Source organism: Xyrauchen texanus, chromosome 40 (assembly GCF_025860055.1).
Source record: "Xyrauchen texanus isolate HMW12.3.18 chromosome 40, RBS_HiC_50CHRs, whole genome shotgun sequence".
Classification (NCBI taxonomy): Eukaryota; Metazoa; Chordata; class Actinopteri; order Cypriniformes; family Catostomidae; genus Xyrauchen; species Xyrauchen texanus.
Genome location: NC_068315.1, coordinates 27,388,829 through 27,410,962, shown reverse-complemented (window position 1 = coordinate 27,410,962; position 22,134 = coordinate 27,388,829). Strand labels below are relative to the sequence as shown.

Sequence of the window (22,134 nt, the reverse complement as noted above, 5' to 3'; positions counted from 1 at the left end):
TTGCTGCATACCTCGGTTGTAACGAGTGGTTATTTCAGGCAAAGTTGCTCTTCTATCAGCTTGAATCAGTCGGCCCATTCTCCTCTGACCTCTAGCATCAACAAGGCATTTTCGCCCACAGGACTGCCGCATACTGGATGTTTTTCCCTTTTCACACCATTCTTTGTAAACCCTAGAAATGGTTGTGCGTGAAAATCCCAGTAACTGAGCAGATTGTGAAATACTCAGACTGGCCCGTCTGGCACCAACAACCATGCCACGCTCAAAATTGCTTAAATCACCTTTCTTTCCCATTCTGACATTCAGTTTGGAGTTCAGGAGATTGTCTTGACCAGGACCACACCCCTAAATGCATTGAAGCAACTGTCATGTGATTGGTTGATTAGATAATTGCATTGATGGGAAATTGAACAGGTGTTCCTAATAATCCTTTAGGTGAGTGTATACAAACTGTAATTGCAGTATAGTTGTTTTTCACTCAAAATCAAATCATTGTTATACTTTGCAAACATTGCTATATCAGATATGGAGGCAACATTGGTAACGTCAAACCTATTTGGTTCTTGTGCATCTCATGGCCAACCATCATGACTTCATGCATAATCAGTGTAAGATTGTGCACTAATTGATGGACATAAAGTAATATAACCCTATGTTGTACTCAGACTCTTTTAAGACCCCTGAGACAAGCGGGCACAATAGCCCTGGCACTCCCAAATCCCCTGCCAGCAAGGCTGTTGGTGGCAAGCCTCTAGCCGGCACAGGCAATGAAATCAAGAAGGTGGCAGTGATTCGCTCAACCCCTAAATCTCCAAAGAACCGTTCTCCTTCTTCACTGTCTGCTGCGGTCCCCCTCCCTGACCTGAAGAACGTTCGCCCCAAAGTCGGCTCCACTGATAACCTGAAGTACCAGCCTGGAGGCGGCCAGGTAATTCACTTCAAGTTGATTCAGTTTGTGTTCTTGAGCGGATCTTTACATTTAAGACAGATCCGGATTTAAATGTAAAATTTTTTTTATTATACTACATCACTACAAGGCAAGTTAACCTATTCAGAGCATCCATTACGAATATCCACTGCGCTAAAATTTGTCTAATATTTATATGTCAGTGTCTATACGTTTTGGTCCAATTTCATCAGCCAATGAAAATTCACCAGTCTACAACCTAATTATCTCTTGCCTACAAATAAATTTAAGTCATCTCCCTTACCAATGTTCTACCTTTCCCAGGTACAAATTCTTGATCAGAAGGTGGACTTCAGTAATGTCCAGTCAAAGTGTGGCTCCAAAGTCAACCTAAAGCACACACCGGGAGGTGGCAATGTGAGTAACAATAGTGTGAACTGAAAACTAAAGTGCATTTGCCAGTGGTCATCAGCTCATTACCAGTAAACTGGCATTGCTTGCCAAGTGTTAGCTATAGATTTCCAATTCTCAAAATTACCATGAAATGAATTAATATATTATCTTGATAAGTGGTTCTCAACTGGTTTTGCTTCAGGACAGTGCTTTTATGTTGGAGATTTACATGGCGACCAATGCAGTACCGAACCCGTAGTTTGGTTTGTGTTTTGTTTTATCTTTTGTAGTTTTGGCCATATTTTTCAAGCATGAGGGCATGTCACAACCTGTCCATGTTTGCATCTGCCTAGTTTGGCTAGCTTCTACCAAGTAAAAGATGAATTTGCTGCAAAATATGGTAACGTTTGATTAGACCTGCTGCCTTTGATGTCAACAACAGAATATATGGAATGTGTTTTGTCCCCCCCTTTAGACTTGATGTGCCTGTTGAGAACCACTGGTCTAGGAAACACTACAGTGATAATTTGCCCAAGAAAGGTTTCTATCAATTCAGTGGTTCTCAACCCTGTTCCTGGAGGCCCCCCATTCTGTCTTATCTGACACCCAATTCAGGGTGTGGAGTCTAATGAGTTGATTTAGGTCTGTTTGGTTAGGGTGATATCCAAAATGTGTAGTGTTGGGTGGCCTCCAGGAACAGGTTTTGGGAACCACTGATCTAGTTGTTTAAGCAAATTAAATATATGCCATTCCAAAGTCTCTTTTGGGAAAGGACTGAAAATCTTTATAATATTGTGGCTTCAACCTTGATGAATATCTGAAACCTTTTTCAATTTTATTTGCCTTCTATTTTTCATGCATAATTCCCAACATTTGCTTCAGACAGATGCAAATTCTTGATCAGAAGTTGGACTTTAATAATGTCCAGTCTAAGTGTGGCTCCAAAGACATTATCAAACACACACCTGTAATACTATGGGATAGAAACACTATCCAGACCCGGTTCACTTCTAAAATGACCGTCATTCCCTTATTCCTTACCAAAAATCTTTAACACCCTGGTCCTTTCCCTAATGGCAGCCAAGACTAATCAAACTCAGAGTCCCAACCATCCCAAACTGACTCGAGATGTTCCTTATTTATGGTTGTCATTTGAAGTTAGAAATATAACTTCACATCTAGGTTCTCTCAGAAGCAGAGAAGTAAATTTCAGGTGTTCTGGTGTCTTCTTTATGTGGTCCTTTCTGATTTTGGCCTCACAGATAAGATAATTGTCTCTATTCATTGACCTTTCCATTATTCCAGGTAAAGATTCTTGATCAGAAGGTGGACTTCACTAATGTCCAGTCAAAGTGTGGCTCCAAAGAGAATATCAAACACCTACCGGGAGGTGGCAATGTGAGTAACTATGGGATGAACACAACACCCTCAGTCTTGGTTCTTCCTGAAGTTATGACCATTTGTGGAAACCTTGTAAAAAAAATGGTCTCTCTCATTCAGTTTAGCAGGTCACACAGTCACCAACTACTTGTGCTTTTAGGTTGATAATTAAATCAAAAAGTAATCTTTTCCTATAAACTTAGATTGTCTTTTTTTATTGTTTTCTAATTGAACAAACAAGTAACAGGTACAGCTGAAAATCAGAACCTAGTAATTGTCAGTGACCGCATTTACATGCACACAAATATTCTGGTATTAATGCGTCACGTTAACACATTAATCTTATTGTAAAAAAAAAAAAACTGAATAAACCTGTATTATGTTGTTTAAAAATCTGAATAAGAAAGCATACATATTTGTTTATTAAGGCCTCTGTATACTTCATATGAAATTGAAGAATGAACCAGTCTGACATTATTTTGAAAAATTAGATCAAAACTAAGATGTTTTTAAGTTCCTTTCGATGGTTCGTAACATATCGCCAACTTTCAGGAAAACTTTGTACTGGCTGCTAAACACCTTCTCATTGCCATTGGTCCACGTCATCGGTAGGTGTGACCTAGAGCTCCACTTAATGACAGCTAATTCCCTTTGAGTAAGATAAGATCAGTCAACATAAACACACCGGCGTGCAGAGTTACTTGCGAGCTGGTGCAGATTTACCTACATATGTACGATTGTTCGTGTAGAGACATTTTCCAAGAACATGTCATGTGATTAATAGTTTAATTAGTTACAAAAGAAATCAAATCTACTCAAATACACTTAAGTGCCCATTAACTCTGTTGTTTCATATGTGTCATCTGCAGCGAAAGCCATTCACACATCTGTCCAAAGTGAGAAATGCCTCTTTTCATCATTCTTCTGTCTGTATTCTATCCATTTGCATTCTTCTATATAACCCTCTTTGCAGTAGAATCAGTGTCATCATAAATTACAATAACAGAGTGTCACTGGTGCATATTATGGCCGTGTATAGCATGTTTGCACCATGAGTGCAGAATATAAACATGACAATTTGCACATTATCAACTGCAAATAAATTACTTTAAATTATCAAGTTGTTAATACAGCTTATTTTACTGATCTCGTGAATTCTACTCATAAAATAAAGCATATAGTCAGTGATAACACAATTTAATGTCACATTAGTTTGTTTTACATGGAGTCTAGTGCGTCCTCATATTTAAATACTCCTCTAAACGCCTCCCCTAGCAGCATGGCTGGTGTCTGAATGTTCGCAAACAGTATACCATTCCTTTCAAAAAGAAGCTGTTTCAAACTTATTTTTGGCTTTGAGCGAAGAACAAAGAAGAACTTCGCAGTGAGTATACAAGGGCCTTTAATCAGAATTCTGTCATATTCTGATAATGTATCACATAAACACATTAACCTGATTGCTAAAACTAGATTAAGCCACTGTTCTATCTTTTTAGAAATCTAATAAGAGAGCAAGTTTTTTTTTCGAAATTTTGGATCATGTAAAAACCATATTCTGAATATCTGCTATAAATGAACTTTTATTTACACAGTATCTGTCACGATTCACTGTTGTCTGCCCTGTGTTCCCTGCTCTTATCACTGCCAGCTGTCCCTCATTGTTCCTCACCTGTGTTTAAAGTTCTCATTAGTCTTTGTGTATTTAATGCCCTGATTTCTGTTCAGTATTGTCAGTTGTTGAATGTATACATGTCTTGTTCCAAGCCCTGTTCTTAGTTCCCTGTGTTTTTGTTTTATTCTGAATTACCTGGCTCATCTTTTGTTTTCATTAAAAGCTGCAGTTATATCCTCACTCCTCGTCTGCCTCGTAACAGAACAACTGACCATACTGAACAGAAATCATGGCATTAAATACACAAAGACTATTGAGAACATTAAACATAGGTGAGGGACAGCTGGCAGTGATAAGAGCAGGGAATTATGGGACGTGTAGTCTGGGAACAGATGACGGGAGTAACACAGGGCAGACAACAGTGAATCGTGACAGTATCTGCGCATGTACAAATGGTAATTCTGGGTGTTATACCATATAGATAGTTGTGATTATAAACATAATTTGTAAGTCGCATTACCTACATTTTGCCATTGTAAGGCATGAATGAATATTTCCAGCAGAGAATAGCGGAATAATTACATGAATGATTTAGATATGCCGACTACATACAGGAATAATCCAATAGCTTTGGCGCATGTAAACAGTCTTAACCAGAATGTGGACTTTAATCAAAAAATGATGTGCATGTAAAAATGGTCAGTGAATTAGTGAAAATGTGTCAAAAACTTTTTTGCTTTTCCAGGTAAAAATTCTTGGCTAGAAGATTGACTTTAGTAATGTTCAGTCAAAATGTGGCTCCAAAGACAATATCAAACATGTACCATGAGGTGGCAATGTGAGTAACTATAGGATGAACTCAACCCCCTGAGTCTTGGTTCTTCCTGAAGTTATGACCATTTGTGGAAACCTTGGGACCATCAATTCAGAAACCCCATTCCACCTACACTTCAACAGTTAATTTTTATGTTTTAAAAGTTCTTGCCTGATGATGAATAGTGAGAGGACCTTTCTTCTGGTTCCTCTCTGGGTTCCTCTCTGGTCCCTAATGGCAGATAACTCCCATTCCCCAAACTGTTTACTTTTTCAGGTGCAAATTCTTGATCAGAAGTTGAACTTAAGTAGTGTGCAGTCTAGGTGTGGTTCCAAAGATAATATCAAACATGTACCCGGAGGTGGCAAAGTGAGTAAACACGGGATTATATGTTGGGTTTGTTGTTCTTAAAGGTATGTTCACACTTGTAGTTCGGTTCTCTTGGTTCTCTTGGACATTTAGTCCTGGTTCATTTAGCATTCACACTGGCATTTTTAACACCGAACCTAAAGCTACAAAACAAAAGGCATAAGGATACGGTCACAACCTGATTTGACAGCTTTTATGATGTATATTTTGCAACGGAACTTGCTGAACATCCAAAACAATGCTGCCTGCTGGGCTAAATGCGCTCGTTGGATTTATGTATATATATACATAAATATATATGTATGTATGTATATATATATATATATACATATATATATATATATATATATATATATATATATATATATATATATGGTGGTATTTTTACCAGCTGAGAACAAACAAAGAGCTAATAAAATGTGTAAAGGAGTCAAAACAGCACCAGTAATTCATATATGCTGCAAGGACGGCTGACAGCGGTTCCGACGCCTGTACCGAACTGTAATGGGCAACATAGCTCCAATGATGAGAAGAACCAGGTATGCTTGAGGTCAGTATTACTTCCTGTTATTGGTCCGTTTAGATGTCTTTGGACCATGCTGCGTTTATATATATCAGTCGAACCACACCAGAGTTCATTTGGAAATGGACAGAGACCCACTATTCAGGGGAACCAAGGTCCGGAAGGCAGCGTTCACACTTGTTCAAATGAACCGCACTAACAGAGCAATCGCTCCAGAGTTCGTTTTAATCAAACCAAACCTGCCAAGTGTGAACACACCCTTAACCAATAATCATACTAACAAGACCTTAAAGGAATACTTTACCCAAAATACCCAAAAATGAAAATTCTGTTATCATCATTCATCGGAAGAAAGAAAGTCATACAGGTTTTACAGGAACAGCACGAGGGTGAGTAAATGATGACTGACTTTTCATTTTTGAGTGATCAATCCCTTTAATAGTAATGCTTTAGTGCAACCCTGTAGTCTTTGCAGTTTTTGTGGTGGTCGGGTTATACACATTCATGTTGTTATGCATATTTTAGTGAATTTTATTTATCCTAATGTGCATGATGTCTGTACTAGTAATTCACATCATGTAAACCCTAACTTCCCAAACCCCCCTAGAACTTCCAGGGGTGAATCCATTGTGGACTTCAAGCCATTTATCACAATTGCCATTCCTCTTTATATACTATTGAGTGATAATTGTATTTTACACCATTTACAATAAGAGGAATTAGAGTTCCCTCAACTACCCTTGAGCAAGCTTTGGAAATGCACTATATAAATGTAATATGTTGTAATAATAATTAATTTAAATTTTCTATAATTATAAATACTATATAAATTATACGTATTGCCATTATTATTATTTTTATAACTGTTAAAAAAAGGCTCCCACGCTCAATAAATGTTACATTTAATAAAATTTCCATGTAATTAGAAGGCTTTGATTTTGCTTGTATGGTTTGAGAAAGCCACGTTCCTTTACAAAAACAAATGATCAGGCCACCACTATAATATTTTAACCATGTATGTCAGCTGCCCTGTCATTAAGGATATTAAGTACAATTACTAGAGTACCAGCGAGTTTCCTGCTGTAATCCAGAGATCCTAAAGCACCGAAGCTGAGTTGCTCTCTTCAGCACAGAGGGGACTTGTTATACAACTCTGGTCAGCCGAGTGTGCCTTTGTGGTGAGCAGTTGGATGGAGTTGAGAGCTGACCTCATCCTGAAGAAACGGAGGTCTTTTCATTCTGAAAAAATAAAAAAAACCTCAACAGCTGTGGCTATGAGGTCACTGGATCTATTTCGGGAGCAGGGATGGTACACAATTGTACTGTTCTGATGTTGTGTCCTCAATCCACAGTCTTAAAAAGTGATACATTTTTTTAGAATCGATGAGCACGTAAAGATTCCATGATATCAAAATGGGAGTTTTGTTGCTTTTTGTCTATGTCTATTATCAACTTTAACTCCTAGAGCTTTCAAGCTACGTCCACCAAACTTGGTATAGACCTTCAGACTGTTCTGGCTTTAAAGGTTTAGTTCACACAAAAATTTTAATTCTCTCATCATTTACTCGCCCTCATGCCATGCCAGATGTGTATGACTTTGTTTCTTTTTCAGAACACAAATGAAGATTTTTGGAAGAATATTTCAGCTCTGTAGGTCCATAACAGGTAACTGAATGGGTACCAAATTTTTGAAGCTCCAAAAAGTCCATATTGCCATCATAAAGTAATTCATACCACTCCAGTGGATTAATTAATGTCTTCTGAAGTGAAATGCTAGGTGTGTGTAAGTGTGACAATACCATCTTGGAATGGTCAACAAGGAGAGCTATTTGAATGCTTGCTCAGACCACTGCATAAACTGCTTTTGTGTGGAAACAGTATCGCAGTCCATAGGTACAGCTGCTAATAATGTATCTATGTATGCATATCTATGCAGAGGAGGCTTACATGCTTATGTCACATGAGAGGCAGTATAAAATCTACCCTAGTCAATGAGCTGGCTGGAAGTGAACATTTAAAAAAATGTATCTATTCCTTACACACACCTGGCGTTTAGCTTCAGAAGACATTTATTAGACCACTGAAATCATATGGATAATTTTTATGATGGCTATATGTACTTTTTGAGGATTAAAAAATTTGGCACCCATTCACTTGTATTGTATGGACCTACAGAGCTGAAATATTCTTCTAAAAATCTTAATTTGTGTTCTGCAGAGTAAATAAAGTCATACACATCTGGGATGGCATGAGGGTGAATAACTGATGAGTACATTTTCATTTTAGGGTGAACTATCCCTTTAAGTTTGTAACCTCTGTTTTCAGTTTCCTAAAGTTATTGTTTTCCAAAGCAGTTATGTAGAGCATTTTCTAAATGCTTCATTTTTAGTGGAGGAAAACACTGTTTCATTGTGTACGTTAGACGTAAACAGAAAACGTAATGCCTTTTCCAACGAAAATGTATTAGCTTGGACATTGCCTTTGTGTGCTATTGCTTTTCTAACAGATCGGATTGACAGTTTTATTGTTAGACAACAAGCACTCACAATCCTGTAACCAGTAGCCTAAATTAATATTAACTAGTTTCTTTGGCTTGTGTAGGTCCAAATCCTCCACAAAAAGATTGACCTGAGCAGTGTGCAGTCAAAGTGCGGATCAAAAGACAACATTCGCCACAAACCAGGTAACCGTGCACATCCATTAAATCCATTTCAGACTTTATATTCCAAAGAAAAAAAAATACATTGCTCAAGTCATGACTGGTCACATTTTGAATGCTTGTAAATAATCATCCGTTTAGTCATGAGAAATGTAATCTGCCTTCTCAAGGTGGAGGAAACATTGAGATCAGGTCAGAGAAGCTTGATTTCAAGGCTCAGTCAAAGGTTGGCTCAATGGACAACATCAAACATGTGGCTGGAGGAGGCTCCAGGAGGGTAAGCCAAAAAACATGACTTCAGCTGATGCAAAATTATTTATTCTGCACTTCTGCTGTTCTCACCACACCCAAAAGATAAAGCTAAAAGTTTATAAATATCATTTTAAAACTATGTCAGTGTAAGTCCATTGGGTTTACAAAGATCGTTTTGCTGGTTACTGTTTGGAATCGCTTTTGCATTGGGAAATGTTGCCTAGGTTGGCAACAAGCTCATAAATGCATGTTGACATTCAAGCAACACACAAATAACAGATAGAAAAAAATCACCTTCCCCTTTACCTCTTTCATCCATTTTCTTCCTGCCGATACTTTAATTTCTTTTTTTTATGCTATGTTTATTTCATTCTGCAAAATTCTCCACAATCGATTGACACCATTATTCTATTATCATCTGATATATTCATATAAACTCATACACTGCCAACTACAAATTTACTGCATGCATTTATTTCCTACACAATTACACCTGCCTAATATTGTGTAGGTCCCCCTCGTGCTGCCAAAACAGCGCCAAACTGCATCTCAGAATAACATCCTGAATAACATTCTGAGATTATATTTTTCTCACCACAATTGTAGAGCAGTTATCTGAGTTACCGTAGACTTTGTCAGATGGGCTGGTTTGAGTATTTCTGTAACTGCTGATCTCCTGGGATTTTCACCCACAACCGTCTCTAGAATTTACTCTGGTATGGTACTGAATGGTGCAAAAAAAACAAAACATCCAGTGAGTGGCAGTTCTGTGGATGGAAATGCCTTGTTGATGAGAGAGGTCAACAGAGAATGGCCAGACTGGTTTGAACTGACAAAGTCTACGGTAACTCAGATAACAGCTCTGTACAATTGTGGTGATGAAGAATACATTGCTCGGATTGGTGCTGTTTTGGCGGCACAAGGGGGACCTACACAATATTAGGCAGGTAGTTTTAATGTTGTGGCTGATCAGTGTATAACTATCCCTCAAGGTGAAGTGTGTAATTTCTGCACCACTAGTGGCAGCAAACAGAATTGGACACATTTTCAAACAGGTTTCTTGATCACTCTTTGCATCTGCAGAAAGTCCTGCCCCAAAGTTACACCATTGGTTTAGTCAATGTAGCTCTGTCAAGCGGATTGGATTTCAAAAACAAACAGAGCAATGTTTTGAACACACCAAACACTTCTTGGAATCAACAGATTTAACAGTTGAAAAAATTGAACACTTCACTGTTCATTTTTATTTTTATTTACATTTGTGTTGCCATCATGTTTTAGTTTTTTTGTGTGTGTGTTTTTTTTATCTTTATGTTGAACCCACATCATTTTGTGTTTCTTTATGTTTTGGTTAACCATGATCATTTCACCACCCATCGGCCGCCCGGGGTCGCTCTCTAGAGAGAGAAGGGGAGAGGGGTAGACACACCCCAAGACGAGGGCTTCCTCACTCCAGACCCCTCAGATACCCCCACTCTCTCATCTGCCAGTCTTTCCCCAGAGCCCATTCTCCTCAGCAACCCCCAGATAAAGATTGAAGACTCCAGTAAGTATTCAGACTTTAAAGACAGTAGACATTAAAGGAATAGTTCACCCAAAATCTGAACACTGAAAATCATTTACTCACCCTCATGTTGTTCCAAACTCATATGACTTTCTGTCTTCTGTGGAACACAAAACGAGAAATGTTGAAGAATGTCACAGTCCCTTTTTATATACAATGGCAGTAGATAGTGAATCACTTTAAAGCTTAAAAGGAACACAAAAGTACCATAAAACTCGTCAATGTATCATCTATGTAATATATATTTTAAAGTCTTATTTAGGCATAAGTTTTGGTGAGAAAACCCCCAAATTTATTCAGTGAAAATCGTGCTGTGCATTGCACATTCATGAGAGTCAATGAGGGAAGCTCATTCATGCGAGAAATTTACAGAAGTGCAGCACAGGACTTAACGTGTGAGGATTAAGTGTGAAGTAGTGTGAAAGAGCTTCTCTCATGCACCCTCTTGAACGCACAATGGACGTCACTGTCCACTACTATTGTATTGAAAAAAGGAACCGAGGGGAGTCGCGTGGCACCATGCAAGGTTAGGATGTGTGAACGCCAAGCTCTGCGCACTTTGCTAGTTTTAATACTTTTTGTGTTTAAACCGGTGAGATTCGATACACCCAGATTCTTAACTGTTGTAGTAAGACAATATGTCAAAGAATTAAAAGTTCTCAAAGAGTCTTTGGAGACATTAAAAGACACATACATGCTCAAGCTGAAGCCCCCGTGCAGCAGGCTGCAAGCCTGGGAGCCAATTTGGCCAGTGAAGTAAATTCGGTGAGAATTGATGAACGTGTCGGCAATGCTGACGAAGGTCATTGCTGACTTGGAGGATCTTGCTGTAATAAGTTGATCGATCACTGCCATGGAGACAAAATTCACTGAGATGGTTACAAGAGTGGGGGATGTCGAGAAACGGATCGATTATCAGGAGTCATCGGAGAGGGAATTTGTTGCTAATCTGCTAGCAACCAAGGTGGATTTAGAGCATGTCTGGGAGAAGCTGGAAGATTTGGAGAACCGTAACCGGCAGAATAACATCCAAATTGTTGGATTTCTTGAGGATGAAGAAGATCAGGATATGGTGAAATTCCTGGATGGGCTCTTTCTGAGTCTGCTCGACATAACAGGCCATAAGCTGGAAATCGAGTGAGCTCACAGGGTTCTGGCTCGGCGATCCGCTGAGTGAGAAATGTCTGAGCAGAGAAATTTCTGAGATCATCTGATAAAGATCTCGCGTTACATGAGGCGAGGAGTTCTTCTTTTTTGGAAGAACCACAGCATTTTCTTGTTCCTAGACTTTTCGAATTCGATAAGAGAGAAACGTGATCAATTCAAGGAATGCAAGAAACTCTTACATCAATGTAAGGTCGCTTTGGCACTGATGTTCCCGGCCAAATTGAGAATAAATGCTAAGACTGGCTGCAAAATGTTTACATGTCCACAGCAAGCCATGTCCTTCATAAAGTCAATGGACAGAGTAAGATATTTTGTGGTACTCACGTTGCAGCCAAGTGAGCCTGAATCACTGAACATTCATTTGACCGTCCGATGAAGTTGAGTGCCTTTTTTGTTTCTTCTTGTGCTGGTTCCGCCTAGCGGCTGGAGATGCTTTGTGTTGTAGCAATCTTTCGGGACAGTGTTGTGAATGAAACTGAATGTTCTTTGTGCTTATGCCTCCTATTGATTGGAGTTTGTTTTATAGATTATCTTCTGTTGTGTAATTCTGTCTCACAAAATGTGTATAGCAATGAGCAATCCAATGGCAAAGTTGTCGCTGGGTCTCTCATGGGTGTACATGGACTGTTGGAGTTTAGATGGATGGATGCCTATTGGCGCTGTCATGCACAGGGTTAATGCGCATGTTTTTCTTTTTTCTGTTTGTTTGGTTCGGGGAAGTTTGGGGGTTTGATGTTGGAATGCGGTCTTTATGACACACAATCTATTTTTTCATGTATGTCAAAATGTCAGATGTTAATATGAGTGGATTGTCTCTCTCCACATGGAATGTGAATGGGTTGGGGCACCCCATAAAATGAAGGAAGGTTATTTCTTAAACGTAAGAAATATGATATAGTGTTTCTTCAAGAAACGCATCTTTCCCCACAGGAATCTGAAAAATTTGGGAAGATATGGGGTGGACATGCTTTCTTTAGTGCTAGATCAAGTAAGAGCAGGGGAGTTATTACACTGATAAACATCTATGATTCAAATGTCTCAAACAGATCAAAGATAAATTATGATGAGTCATTATAGTTTTAGCAGAAAGTTTGGATAATATTTACGCTCATAACGCTGATGATCAGGGCTTTTTTATAGATATTGAAAGGATGTTGCAATCCGCTGGCACTTCTCATGATATAATATTGGGAGGAGACTTTAATCTGTTGGATTATTAATCTAGAGCAACATTGACACTTCACAGTATGTGTAAAAAATCTTGGTCTTACAGATATTTGGAGACTTTTGAACCCATCTGGTAGGGACTATAATTTGTTTTAATCAGTCCATAAGATTTATTCTAGAATAGATTTTATTTCGAAGTCCCTCATTTCATTTGTTGTTGAACATTCAATTGGAAACATCTTGGATCACACCCTGGTGTGTTTAGAGGTGTTGTCACATACAGAGAAAAATAAATCATATAGTTGCCGCTTTAATGTATCCCTTTTGCAAAATCCTGAATTCCATCAAACGTTAAAGGCTGAAATCAATGTTTATATGGAGACTAATTGATCCTCAGTATCCTCTGTAGGCTTGGCTTGGGAGGCACTTAAGGCGGTTCTTAGAGGCTGGATCATACAGTATGCCTCATTCATCAAAAAATCCAAAGCACAAGAACTTGTGGAGTTGGAAGGGAATATTAAAAGTGCTGATGGCCTCAGAGAATTGACCCAATTAAAATACAGATATAATGCTATTTTATTGCAGAAGGTGGAGTTTTGGCTATTCAGGGCAAGACAGTCATACTTTGAAGCTTTTTGATAGATATATAATGTAGAGAGAGTCTTTTTCTACCGTTCCCTCAGTGAAATCTGCTGATAGTAAAATATTTACCTTGGACATTTATCTTGATCTCTATAGTTCCACATCTTCGTCTATTGATGAAGATATTAGAAACTTTGTGGAAAAATTAGAACTCCATAAATTAACAACAGAGCAAAACAATTCTCTTGATTCTGAGTTAACCTTGGAGGAGCTTGGAGAGGTAATTAAGGCCTTGCCTACAGGCAAGGCTCCAGGGCCAGATGGCTTTGCCGCTGAATTTTTCAGATCTTATGCTGCAGAACTGGCTCCACTTTTGTTAGAAGTTTATACGGAATTATTAATGTATGGGAAGCTTCCGCCAACTATGACACAAGCCCGGATCAGTTTGCTTCTTAAAAAGGACAATGATCCAAGCGAGTGTAAGAGATACCGTCCAATTTCCCTGATCCAGCTAGACGTAAAAATATTGTCAGAAATTCTGGCTAACTGATTAATTAAAGTTATGACATCTCTTATACAGATCAGGTGGTGTTTATTTGGGGCCACAGCTCTTTTGATAACATTAGGCGTTTGGGAATACTTTTATTGGATGGATTAAGTTACTTTATAGACACCTGGTAGCAGCAGTACAAACAAATTTATTAATTTCAGATTATTTTACTCTGGATGGGGCACCCGGCAGGGTTGCCCTCTTTCCCCATTATTGTTCTGTCTTGCCCTGGAACCATTAGCATACGCGAGAAGAAGGGAAGATGATTTTCCAGGGGTGGTGGCAGGAGGTATGGTGCATAAAGCTTTTGCTTTACGCAGATGATATTTTATTATTTGTCTCCGACCCCACTAGATCTATGCCTTGCCTCCACAGAATTATTCATTCCTTTTCTAAATTCTCAGGATACAGAGTCAATTGGTCTAAAAACTAAGCATTGGCTCTGACAGCGTACTGCCCAGTAACGGCTTTTCAGCCGGGCATCTTCCAGTGACCCAAACAGGGCATTTTATTCCCAGCAAGTCTGTGTGATTTAGTTAAGAGTTTAGTTTATTTACGGCAATTTCGTTAATTTTAACCCCTTAATAAAAAGGTTTTTGAGTGGTGTGGGCAGGTGGGCTTCATTACATTTATCTCTGATTGGGAAGTTTAATGTTATTAAAATGAATTGTATTTCAGAATAACTACCTGTTACAATCTCTCCCAGTAGATGTCCCCCTCTCTTATTTCAAGCAATTTGATAGCATAGAAATGTCTTTCAATTGGAATGGTAAGCATCCCAATTTACATTTCAATAAGATGCATAGGCCAATTGACAAAGGTGAGCTAGGCCTACCCAAGATTTTGTTTTATTATTAGGCATTTGTTCTCAGACATTTGGCTCATTGGTCGCTTCCACCTGAGAGTGCCCCTTCCTGGTTTTGTATTGAACAGGAAGTTATTGTCTGGAGGGTGGCAGCTTTTGAGGAGGTGTCATGTAGAAGGATTTGGGATTTGTTTTAAAGGAAATGGGGCAGTTATTTAGTGTTTTGGGGGGACTCTCGGAGAGTGGCTGTGGAGTGAGTGATATAGTTTTGGATGTGTATGATTATTTTATATATATATATATATATATATATATTCTTTGTTGTTGTTGTTGTTTTTTTGTGTGGATTCTTATGTGTGACAACAGGGGTGTTCGTTGGGGGTCAGGGTGGTGTTGGTGATTGGGGAGGGGGAGGGGTAATAGTTGGGGTTAAATGTTGATTCAATATATACATGTTGTGTTTTTCTGTGTTCTATCAACGAATCAAAAAATCTTAATCATTTTAATCGGAAAAAGGGACCAGAGCATTCTTCAAAATGTCTCCTTTTTTGTTCCATTGGACTGTCGTGATTATTAAATAATCATCTGATCATGGGTATTTGATCTAACCGCAGTTATTTGAGATAACTGCGATTATTGTGCACTTTATATTCCAATCACATTTTACTGTCCAAATAAGGGATTGAACAGTGCATTTAAGTGCCTCATTTAATAGTGCAGCTCCTGAAGGACTTGTGAAGATTAAGCACTTCTGAACCAGGCTTGAACAGCTGTGATGAATGCGCCATCTGTGGAGGTTTGCGCGCCGATCTCCCACGAACATATAAGCGAGCATTATGGTGAAAGCAATGTGCTCCGGTTTCACTTGAATTTAATGATTGTGTATGAAATGTTATTTGTTTTTGGTTTCATACTCGCAGTCTTAATGACATGCAGTGACACAGATGAACCATGTGTCACTCCCGCTTACTCTATTTCTAAGGAGACGATAGAATGAATAAACACAATTTCTCAAAGGTATTTCTTCACTTGAAATAAGTACTTGTGGATTTAATCGGATACTGAGCCTTAAAATAATGTGTGAAAGTGAAGAATTTTGTATAGAAATATTTTTCTAGAATAGAATATTTATAATAATAAAAAAATTGCTATTCAGGTGTGCTGGGCTCCAACAACAACAGTGCAAATGCAAAATGGACTTAGACTAAAAGAGAGACAGATATTTATTAAGTATTAATGAGTATTTTTAAATATTAGGATATTTAAAGAATATTATCTTAATGTCATTCATATGTTTTTAAAGCATATCATGTTAAAGTTAAATATGAATAAATTTCTAATTTCTAATTTTAATAAGGTTTATAAAGCACACACACACCTATGGTAAAAGTATGACAGTTTGTACGACAATTAATCTTCATAATCGTTAAAGCCCTGAAACAGAAAATGAATCATTATTAATCATTAGTCATAATAAAAAAAAAATTTGGCAATGAATTATAAGCCAGATTTAATAATTGTGACATCCCTAGTGTTCCATGTAAAAAAGAAAGTCATACAGGTTTGGAACAACATGAGGGTGAGTAAATGATTACAGAATGTAATTTTTTTGATGAACATATGTTAATGTCTATTAACCTAATGTAAATAAATTAACATAAAAAAATTTATTTTGAAGAGGGAGAGTACTCAAATATGGGGACCCATTTGTGCCATTCAGAAACCAATTAAACAACTGAAAATCCATTGACAAAACAATAATTAATTATTGAAACAAAGTAATAGATGTGTCGTAACCAGCGTAAATTAAACTATTAAAAAATTATAAAAATGACAAAAAAATAAATACATTTAAATACATCTGTCAGAAGGTGAAAATGAAGTGCATTTTGCCTGCACAAAGACATTCATTGTAATATTTAAGAAATGTTTTGCTGTAAAGAGTATCTTTGGTGCCACCTCCTGGCACTTTATGGAGGGGGAAAAAACATTTAATGTGGGTAAAGCATATCTATAATTGTATTATCCCAATATGGGCTATATTGGGTTTAATTATATTTATGAATTGCTAAATTGTATATGTATAGAAATTCTAATGAATATTTCTACATTTTTTGGTGTCATAAAATGTATTTTATGTAATTGATTTTTTATCTTGTCATACACCATCTTTCACATTTCATTCTTTTTCATTTATCCCCATTTTGGAATGCCCAATTCCCACTACTTAGTAGATCCTCGTGGTGGCATGGTTACTCACCTCAATCTGGGTGGCGGAGAACAAGTCTCAGTTGACTCCACTTCTGAGACAGTCAATCCGCGCATCTTATCACGCGGCTCATTGTGCATGACACCGCGGAGACTCCCAGCATGTGGAGACTCACGCTACTCTCCGCGATCACACACAACTTACCACACGCCCCATTGAGAGCGAGAACCACTAATCGTGACCACGAGGAAGACACCCAGGCCAATTTGGTTGCTTAGGAGACCTGGCTGGAGACACTCAGCATACCCTGGATTCGAACTCGCGACTCCAGGGGCGGTAGTCAGATTTAATTAATTTATTGATTATGTGACTATTTATTTTATTTTTTTTATTGATCAGTCAATCTCTTTATTTTTAAGAGGAATAAATTGGCTCCTATACTGATATACAGGTAACAGGTGTCATCACAGGCATTGTAAATGTCAGATGTAAGAGGATATACTTACTGTTACATATCATGGAGATTAAAGGAATATTCTGGGTTCAATTCAAGTTAAGCTCAATCGACAGCATTTGTGGCATAATGTTGATGAAAAATGTATTTTGACTTGCCACTCCTATTCTTACAGTGAGGCACTTACAATGGAAGTCAATGGGGACAATCTTGGTTCTGATCTTGTTGGACTATATAGGGTTTATGGGGATAGTGACATTTAAAATTGATTTTCACCTCAAATGTTCTTCATTAGTTCAATGTGTGTTCCTATTCCTAGATTGAGTCACACAAACTGATGTTCCGTGAGCAGGCCAAAGCGCGAACCGACCATGGTGCAGAAATTGTCTCTTTAGAGGAGTCGTTACATGGCTTGAGCACCGTTTCCTCCTCTGGCAGCATCAACATGGCAGATCCGCCGCAACTTTCCACCCTCGCAGACCAGGTGTCTGCGTCTCTGGCCAAGCAGGGCTTGTGATTGGACCACACCACCAACCAAACACGCCCCTAAACCCCAACCCCCTCCCCTTCAGAAAAACAACAGATTCACACACATTCACCTGCCTGATACGGTAACATGGCAACACTGAAAGGTGTCATTTTGTGGCCCAGAAAACATTGTCAAGTAACCTCTGGCAGACACTGTTCAATTTTGTAATATGTATGATTTATAGGCCAATGAAGCTGTTTTAATTGAATTATGTATGAATTTGCCTGTTCACTTGTCCCTCGCTTTAAGTCAGTATTCTTGGTGGGAATTTAGGAATATATATAAATATTGTCCTACAATCTTCCTCCCTTGACATAAGTGGATATACTGTATTTAGTAAACAAAATTGCATTCATGTATTTGTTGAACATCACGTTTTCTTTTGGAATGCCAATTTAAGCCTTTTTCTATGGTTGAATCAGGTTACAATCAGATTTAAGATCACAAATAAGTTGCTAAGAAGCACCTAAAATAAACATCTGAGCATCGTAGAGCACCATGTCTTCAGAGACATAGAAACTTAAAGCCCTGCAGTTCATTTGAAATTATGTGTAAGGCATAATTGATGAAAAAAACACTTATGGTGCGTTCACATACAACGCGAATCGAGCGTTTCACGCAGCGCGATTACATACAAAGTCAATCCATAGACGCAAATTAGCGGCGGGTGGCGCGAATAGTGCAATGTGAAAACGCAAAATCGCTTCGTTCGCGCGAGTTGAAATTTTTCACGAATTCACGTACTGAAGTAGTAGCAGTAAAAATCAGGAAAAAATGTGAGAAAATGGTTGTAGCGTTGTGGAATTGTATGACACAATGTCAATGTATCTGGGACTTCCACAACAGATACAGAGCAGCAATCGTTGTGATATCGGCCATGGTTGATGGCGGAAAGATAAGTTGTCATTGAAGCCCCTCCTCCTGTCCTTTTCCGGAAGAGAAGGGGGAATACTCGCTGGTTCACGTTACTCTTGCGAACTCGAGTTTAAACACAAATTTAATCTGAATTTAAAATGAATTTCTTTTTCGCGTTGTATGTGAACGCACCATTACAGAAAGCTTTGTGAGAGCTTTTGAAAGCTGAAGCCTTTTGGTTCTTTCAATCTCTCCTTTGTGCCACTGATCTGAGATTACACTTTACCAAGATGAGAGAAGATGCTCCCTGAGATATTTCCTGCAGTAAACCATGAGATTCAGATTACTTCACAGAGAAACACTTTTCTTACAGTATTATTCTGTGGATATGGGATGTTTATTATATGAAAACTGTTATTTTTGTGCCAACTGGCAGTCTTGATTTATTGATTTAATTTGCGTCAGTGATAAATAAAAATGCCTCTCCTACTTTTAGTTTGTTCTTCAAAGGTGCTGTAAGCAATTTTTTTTATGGAAAAATATACAAAACAATTTACTACTCCCTTAAAGATATGAATGAAATGTGTCCTGAGATATCTCACTGTCAGATATCGGTTGTTAGACAGCTGTAGACTTTGTAAACCGCTAACAAAATTGTGTCTGCAGATACGCTTTTCAACTGTCAATCATTTTGCTCGTTCTCATAGTGTTGTATTTGTAGGCTATGATTCAGAATGTTTGTCAGTTGAGGGCGCTATTGTGCCACAAACAGCACTGCTCTTTTGAGACTTGTGACTCTGCAAAACAAAAATAGGTGTTTTTCTAATCAGTGGGCCTTTTCAAACCCCTTTACACGATATGCCTGCAACATTGAGATTCCCTATTTTCATTGGAAAGTTGAAAAAACTCCCATCATGATTTGAAAGCACCCACAGATTGAGAAATGCCCATTATTGTTCTGCAGAGACCTATACTTTGCTCTTTTGCTCGGTTTTGGTCTCAAAATTATCTTTGGAGGGCGGGGTTTTGGAACAAGGGGCGTGGCTAATTCAACAGCTCAGTCACGTGAAAGCTTCAGAATGCTAAAATTGCTTAAAGCACCTTTAACACTGGCAACTAACAAAACATTAAATTGATGTTTGTTGGCATAAAACTAAATTATCTAAATTAAGTTGTTGCTATATGTATTAAACAAGTTGCACATGGCAGATGTTTTTAAGGACAAGTTGCATGTGTTAGATTTGGCAGGAGCAATGATTGAGATTTGATCCATAACTGCCAATAGTTTCTCTCTTTTATTGCTTGTGTGACAACCAGATGTAATTTATAAGATGAATTGCCAAAAGGTTCTCCTTAAAGGAATATTCCGGGTTCAGTGCATTGTGGCATAATATTGAATATCACCAAAATCTATTTCGACCCGTCCCTCCTTTTCTTTCAAAAAAGCTCAAATCTGGGTTCGCTTACAATGGAACTGAATGGGAACAAATGTAAACATCAAAAGTAAAGCCACAAGACATAAACAATATGCATGTAAACATGATTTGTGTGATAAAATCACTTTTCTAATCACATTTCTGCCTTTAAACCCTCCAAAATTTGCCCCATTCACTTCCATTGTAAGACTCTCACTGTAACCTCCATTTTTACTTCTTTTTTTTAAAAGAAAAACAGGGATAAATCGAATTTTGTGGTAATTGACATTATGCCACAAATGCTGTCGATTGAGCTTAACTTGCACTGAACCCGGAATAATCCTTCAAGGCACACTCTGGTCTGTTGTAAATTGCCCTTCACATTTATTCTCATAATATGTTGTATTGTTCTTCACAAAGAAATCCACTATATCACAAGCATGCCCGTTAGAACGTTCTGATCTTTTGAACACTTCCTATTCAGCTGTATTACATCTTCGGGTGTTCTATTCAATTGAATGATGTAATTTCCTCAACTGATTCTATTGCTTAAATTCTCTCATTTTGCACTGCACTATTGCAGAATGTTTAATGAGCTTTGATCCACTCCACACGATCATTGCTCCTTGCATGCATTTCATGTAAGCAGCCTGAGATACTGTGTTGCCTCTTACATATATCCCGTAACTGCTGATGTGCTTATTAGGATATGTATGTAGATAGTATTCAAAAAGAGCACTACTCAGACGACGACCCCTGTTTCTTTGTGTTGGAGATGAAGCTGTGTAACTACCATTAGATATTTAATGTATGTTTATTGTATGTTAATGACTGTTTCTACAAGGACTTGAAGAGACTTTAAAAAAGCAGAGAAGTTCAGAGACCATGCTTGCAACACTTTAATCTGCATGCTGAATTGTTTTACATAGATTGGCAACATGTTTCTGAACATTTTCTGAATAGGGTGGGTTTTGGTATGTTAAAGTTTTGGAAACATGATGTTGTTCCACTTGTGGTGCTGTTGTGAGAGGAGGGGGAAATTGAGAGTTTAGCTGACAGGAAGAAAAGAAGAAGAAAAAAAAAAAAGAGTCTGTCTTTTGGTTTCAATGCCTCACTCTATAGCACATGCCACATGGTTCTGGGTGCAGTTTTGCCATCCTGTTGTCATTGACTCCATGTACCATTTTTGCAGTTGTACATTTTAGCTTGGGAACTGTGATTGTCAATTTTGTTCTTGTGTGTTTTATTAATAACTGGTTTACAATGATTCTTGATGTACATGTGAATTTGGAAATAAAGGGTACTACAAAATTGAACGTGTTATTATCAATATTAAGGTACAACGGGTCTAAAGGCCCCAGGGGGGAAGGCACTTTTGATATCTCAGTGGAGTAAAATGCCCCCTTGCCACCTTTCTTTTTTAATGAATTAAAAATATATATACATATATTATTTTCACACAAATGTTGTTTCTTCATCATGGCCGTGGCAACAAGAGTGGCAAGGGGGTAGCAGCTGCCACCCTAAAAATGAGCTTTGCCACCCCAAAAATGTCACAGCTTGCATACTGGAGACGCTATTGTAAACACAGACAGTGCGCAACGGCTTAACCCATCCGTGTCATCCACGACAACGTTCCGCCAATAAAGAAATTAATTTACTCTTGCAATACTCGTTACTACTCTTATTGTGCACATTCCACTGAAGAACATCACTTAAAAATAATAATATAATGGATTCAACCAAATGTAGTAGCTTTATCCACCTCTGAAATTACATTGCTGTCATTCATTTTCGGATGGTTGAGCAGGTGGTTAATTTTAACGGAATATTCCGGGTTCAATGCAAGTTAAGCTCAATCGACAGCATTTGTGGCATAAAATTGATTACCACAAAAATGTATTTTGACTCCATGTTTTTTTTTTTTT

General features: G+C 38.0%; 1 protein-coding gene across 3 annotated transcripts in view; it reads left to right on the top strand.

The window, feature by feature from the left end:
• Nucleotides 1-22,134, top strand: part of LOC127633411 (microtubule-associated protein tau-like) — a 60,447-nt gene extending 38,313 nt beyond the window's left edge. The window contains exons 8-14 of one of the 3 annotated variants that reach the window (XM_052112484.1): nt 666-928; nt 1,232-1,324; nt 2,606-2,698; nt 5,383-5,475; nt 8,600-8,681; nt 8,828-8,934; nt 17,727-22,134. In XM_052112484.1, coding sequence (XP_051968444.1) covers nt 666-928; nt 1,232-1,324; nt 2,606-2,698; nt 5,383-5,475; nt 8,600-8,681; nt 8,828-8,934; nt 17,727-17,924 — 929 coding nt within the window. In that variant the 3' untranslated portion in view covers nt 17,925-22,134. The remainder of the gene's footprint in view (nt 1-665; nt 929-1,231; nt 1,325-2,605; nt 2,699-5,382; nt 5,476-8,599; nt 8,682-8,827; nt 8,935-17,726) is intronic. The other 2 variants (XM_052112485.1, XM_052112486.1) reach the window with 2 other exon arrangements.